General features: G+C 46.4%; 1 protein-coding gene across 1 annotated transcript; it reads left to right on the plus strand.

Annotated features, from left to right (window-relative positions):
• Nucleotides 1–1056: 1056 nt before the first annotated feature.
• LOC110588560 (40S ribosomal protein S24-like) lies at nucleotides 1057–1377 on the plus strand. The gene has a single exon (XM_044912599.1). It carries the CDS (start codon nucleotides 1057–1059, stop codon nucleotides 1375–1377), a length of 321 nt encoding a protein of 106 aa, XP_044768534.1.
• The last annotated feature ends 463 nt before the right edge of the window (nucleotides 1378–1840 follow it).

Consider the following 1840-nt stretch of genomic DNA (forward strand, 5'->3'; position numbering starts at 1 on the left):
TCTCAGCAACCTAGGGGCAGAGAGCTGTGAGGGAGGTTGACGGAGGGAACCATGGAGCCAGGATCTGCATTGTGGAGGATTAAGTACTCAGAGAGGCACATAGGTGCTTGCTCATAGAGAAGAGTGCTTATAAAACCAATCACAATGACTGGTGATGAGAAATGCTGCTCTACACCCCACCCTACCTGCCCAAAAAAAGGCCCAGGGAGATCTAGAGATGGTACGGAATGACTCACTGTCTCTCCAGCTGATCCTAAGGATAGATTGTGCATGCATCTGTGGGGGGGGGGGGGGGGGAAAATGGACTATGTCAAACTGCGCATCCCTATTTCCTGGACGAGGGCAGGATCCGGCCCCTCTCCATGACAGAGAGGGATTCAGGGCCCCCTGTAAAGATGTCCCATGGCCCATTCTACTTGCCTGGCCAGAGGAACAACAGCATACCCTGCAATCTCTTTTCCAGGCCTCACACCTGAGTGGGACTTGTTGACAAAGCACTCATTTGGGGGGCAAGGTTTTTGGGGTCCCTCTGTTGGCCACATGTTGCTCTCTTGGGGGTAAGTTCATTGCCTCTTTCCTGGCAGAGCCCCATGAAAGCTGCTGGAGGCATCCAAGCCTCCAGGACTGTGTGCTGGCTCCCTGTGAAGTCAGTTATGAGGAGACAGGCAACTTGGGCAAGATTGGGGTATCCGTTAGAACAGGCCTATGATGTTTTGGACCTCCCAAAGCTTAACTTTGGTTATAATATTATTTGTATAGCATTCCACGGAGTGTGAAGTGTCTTCACCTTTACTTTCTTTTGTCTTTTTTATAATAACAAAACTGTGAAGTTGATGATGAACTATCTAGACCCAAGAGATTGTTAAGTGTTCCCAAAGTCACACAGCTGATAAAGACTTGAACCCAGATCTCTTATTCCTACATTCTCCTCCAATCCTGTGTTGGAAACCTAAAAGCGGAGCCTTAGAGATGAGACTTGTGCATTTTTATTATTCTGATTTAGAAACACGGTTCTATCTTTTTTCCTCCCCGGCTGCTTGAAGCTCGGCTGCCATCATGAATGACACAGTAACTATCCCGACCAGGAAGTTCATGACCAACCGACTACTTCAGCAGAAACAGATGGTCATTGATGTCCTTCACCCCAGAAAGGCAACAGTACCTAAGACAGAAATTCAGGAAAAACTAGCCAAAATGTATAAGACCACACCAGATGTCATATTTGTATTTGGCTTAAGAACCCATTTTGGTGGTGGCAAGACAACTGGCTTTGGCATGATTTATGATTCCTTGGATTATGCAAAGAAAAATGAGCCCAAACATAGACTCACAAGACATGGCCTATATGAGAAGAAAAAGACATCAAGAAAGCAGTGAAAGGAACGCAAGAACAGAATGAAGAAAGTCAGGGGGGCTGCAAAAACCAATGTTGGTGCTGGCAAAAAGTGAGCTGGAGATTGGACAACAGAAGGGGTAAACATCTTCAGTGGCTTTATCTGTGGTGATTGTGCAGATTTTTCATGAGAGGATTAATAAACTAAGAATGTTTTAAAAAAAAGAAACATGGTTCTAAATTCCTGTATCTAAGGTGGCAATGGAAAGTCTTTTAGGCCTTGGTCTTTAGATGGCACCTACCCCACACTATCATGGGTAACAGCCATGAAATCCTCCCTATCAGGCGTTTTCAGCCCTCACCTACCACCCCTCCCACCCAAACTATTTTGAGAAGGAAATCAACAAGCATTTCCCAGGCTGCTTCTTTCTCCGTCTCATGCGCGCTCTCGCTCTCTCTCGCTCTCTCTCTCTCACTCTCTCTCTCTCTCACACACACACCCCCAAC

The sequence above is a fragment of the Neomonachus schauinslandi genome, chromosome 2 (genome assembly GCF_002201575.2).
Source record: "Neomonachus schauinslandi chromosome 2, ASM220157v2, whole genome shotgun sequence".
NCBI classification, from domain to species: domain Eukaryota; kingdom Metazoa; phylum Chordata; class Mammalia; order Carnivora; family Phocidae; genus Neomonachus; species Neomonachus schauinslandi.

Excerpts from the sequence above, each read along its gene's own strand:
- LOC110588560 (XM_044912599.1), top strand. The coding sequence starts at position 1,057 with ATGAATGACACAGTAACTATCCCGACCAGGAAGTTCATGACCAACCGA.